At 33.9% G+C, this 2,722-nt stretch overlaps 1 protein-coding gene across 1 annotated transcript; it reads right to left on the reverse strand.

Moving 5' to 3' along the window:
- Positions 1-47: 47 nt before the first annotated feature.
- Positions 48-2,329, reverse strand: LOC108950767 (protein turtle-like; the record flags this gene model as incomplete). The annotated part of the gene is made up of 6 exons (XM_018816825.1): positions 48-95; positions 439-586; positions 872-961; positions 1,349-1,446; positions 1,718-1,829; positions 2,173-2,329. Coding segments are annotated over 6 exons (653 nt in total), but the record flags the coding sequence as incomplete, so codon positions are not given.
- Positions 2,330-2,722: the final 393 nt, after the last annotated feature.

A 2,722-nucleotide genomic window follows, 5' to 3' on the forward strand; every position in this document is an offset into this window, starting at 1 on the left:
CATAATAGTGTGTTTGAAGCAATAATGACAAACAAAGTTAAACTTACCGTAAATATGGCATCGTCTCTTTTGCCTGGAACCCAAAGTAAGACGACCTAGAAAGCACATAGACTTTAAAAGTCTAACATAATATTGTGGGATATAGTATAGTAGGTTGGGGTAAGAAGGTACGTGTTTTCATTCTCTTGTATCGTCCCGTTTGGTAGTAAACAAAGAATATTACAGACTTATATAACCATATCCCCACGACTCTAAAAATAGCGTTAATAATTGTTAAAAACACGATCACAAAATATAACATATAATGTGCCAAAGTATCCTTCTTACCCTACAGTATTAAGCAAGACATTAAATTGGATTTGATTTTACAAACGACATACTTTTGATTGGTCGATTTAAACTACACCAATAATCTCCACCAGTCACATTTAGTCTTACCACCCGAACAAATCGATCGGTTGTCCCTCATAATACCACTTATACGTCACATTCGAAGGAACCGCTGTAGCAGATAACTGCATTGTGACGTCATCACCTTCTAAAGTTTCTAAGACTCGAAAATGATCGCCGTCAAATTTTGCTTCGTCTATGGTGGGAAGGGAAAAAACAGTCAATTTATAAGTCTGTGTATAATTAGTGTTGTTGTTAAGGTTTTAACAAAATGTACCGTATATGCCTAGTTGCGCGACGTTTGAAATTATATAGTAGGTTTGGGTAAAAACAAAACATCATGCAAGGAATTATAAAACCTAATCTTCACGACTTCCATAGACCGTTGTTAATTGTTTAGTTATTTGCTAAATGTGTCCCGTATTCCCCATCATCCTACTATATAATGAAGCCTTGATTAAATTTACTGCAAGACACTTACGGTTAAGATGTAAGCGAAAGAATATTTGATTTGAACCAGCTTCGTTACTCGCCACACAACGATATCTGCCTTCTAATCTTTCAATGAAACCTTTGATATAAAAAATTATTAAAATGCTGCGTTTCTCGTAAAACGTAAAGTGTCCTATGAGTAATCCAACGTTATTATAGAGACGGAGTAAAATGCATGCATATAGGTATCCCAGCACTTTATGCTGCAGCGTATAAACACAGGCAGCGTGTTTGTGGGTAAAATGAAGATTTATAGTATATTCTTTACAGGAATAAAGTTCTATACGGTATGGCAAGATGGCTGGATGAAATAAGCCGGAATTTGCCCGTTGTTTCATACCATAATATATATTTTATCGTTTTTGATTTTTTTGTGATGTTTTTTCAATTACGATAATAAAGAGTAATGCACAAAACCAAATGTTTCATTACAACAAAGATATATACGTTTTACAACTATAGTTACCGTTGATGTAAAGTGACTTGCCATTCACGAATCTTAGTTTTCTTCTATCGTTCTCATCATTTAGTGGAACTTCTTCAGAATATGGTGGTTGATGGTACCTTGAAAGATCGTATTAAGTAAATTAATTTCATAAATATTTTTTGTGCAATATATAGTAGGGTGGGGAAAGATGGGACACTTTTTCATTATATTTCGCATAGCGGGCCAATGACAGTCGTTAAAACAAAGCTGTCTCAATTTATACACCTCATACTCATTGGTTACCACTTATATAACTTTGTATTTGACTATTTTTTCCCCATGTAATTTAAAATTTGGTCACATACGCGACGGAGAGAGATTTAATGCGTACACAACATTTTGACTTACCAAATATAAGTTATGTTATCTGGCTTGGCGTCTGCTTTACACGGCAGTGTGGTCACGTCACCCTCGTTTAGATATAATGTTGTGTTTCTACGTTGGTTGAACACCGGGGGATCTGCATGATTTAGATTCGTAAGTTTAAACTATTCTAAAGGGGTTATTCTTACAAAAGAGTGCAAACTATTTTAATGAAAACAGACCTGTTTATCTTCTACAACATGAATCTATTTTACAAAAAATCAAAATATAATTTGAAATTTGTTCTTAAAATCGGTACAAAAACAATTATCTTCGCAAGGAATTTTAATAAAAAGCTGCTTTTTCAAAAAGTCTGCCTCAGATATAAAAAAACTGGTAACATTATTTATTCTATTGCCTCATTTATATTTCCGAACTCCATACATTATAGCCTACTCAGTAAAAATAGACAAACCGTTGTTTTTTTTTTCAATACTTACAAATAACGGTTAGTTCAGTTATAGATTCGTCTTGCTCAAAACTTGGCAATGGCGTCACCTGACAGCGATACCTTCCTTCGTCCGTTTGATTGACAGGTTCTATCTCGAGTGACGCAGCACCTACCAGTCTCAGTCTAGGTGATTCCCCTTTCTTTGACTACACAGAAACAGTACGATTTCAATGAACAAGAAATCTACTTAAAACGTTTATTTGGACTTGATGTATATGAATGATGGCTAGCAAAAGCATGGGAGGAATTTCTAAAAATGTTACAAATAATAAGAGTATTTACATTTAAAAGATTAAAGCGTTTTTTAACGGGTAAATTCTAGAAGACGGAACAAATTATCATTCTATTTTTTCGTAACTTTTAGTAGTAAACAAAAAAAAGGATACTGTGTTCTAAAGGTGTCCCGTCCATTCTCACCGTACTATAAAGATATTTTTGGTTTTGGTATTAAACGACTATTGATTTTATGAAAAACAACAAGTAGGATAGTTTACCTGAGAGTGACAACACAGTTGTTGGAATGCCAGTAACTTGATCAA

This window comes from Ciona intestinalis, unplaced genomic scaffold (genome assembly GCF_000224145.3).
Source record: "Ciona intestinalis unplaced genomic scaffold, KH HT000907.1, whole genome shotgun sequence".
Taxonomy (NCBI): domain Eukaryota; kingdom Metazoa; phylum Chordata; class Ascidiacea; order Phlebobranchia; family Cionidae; genus Ciona; species Ciona intestinalis.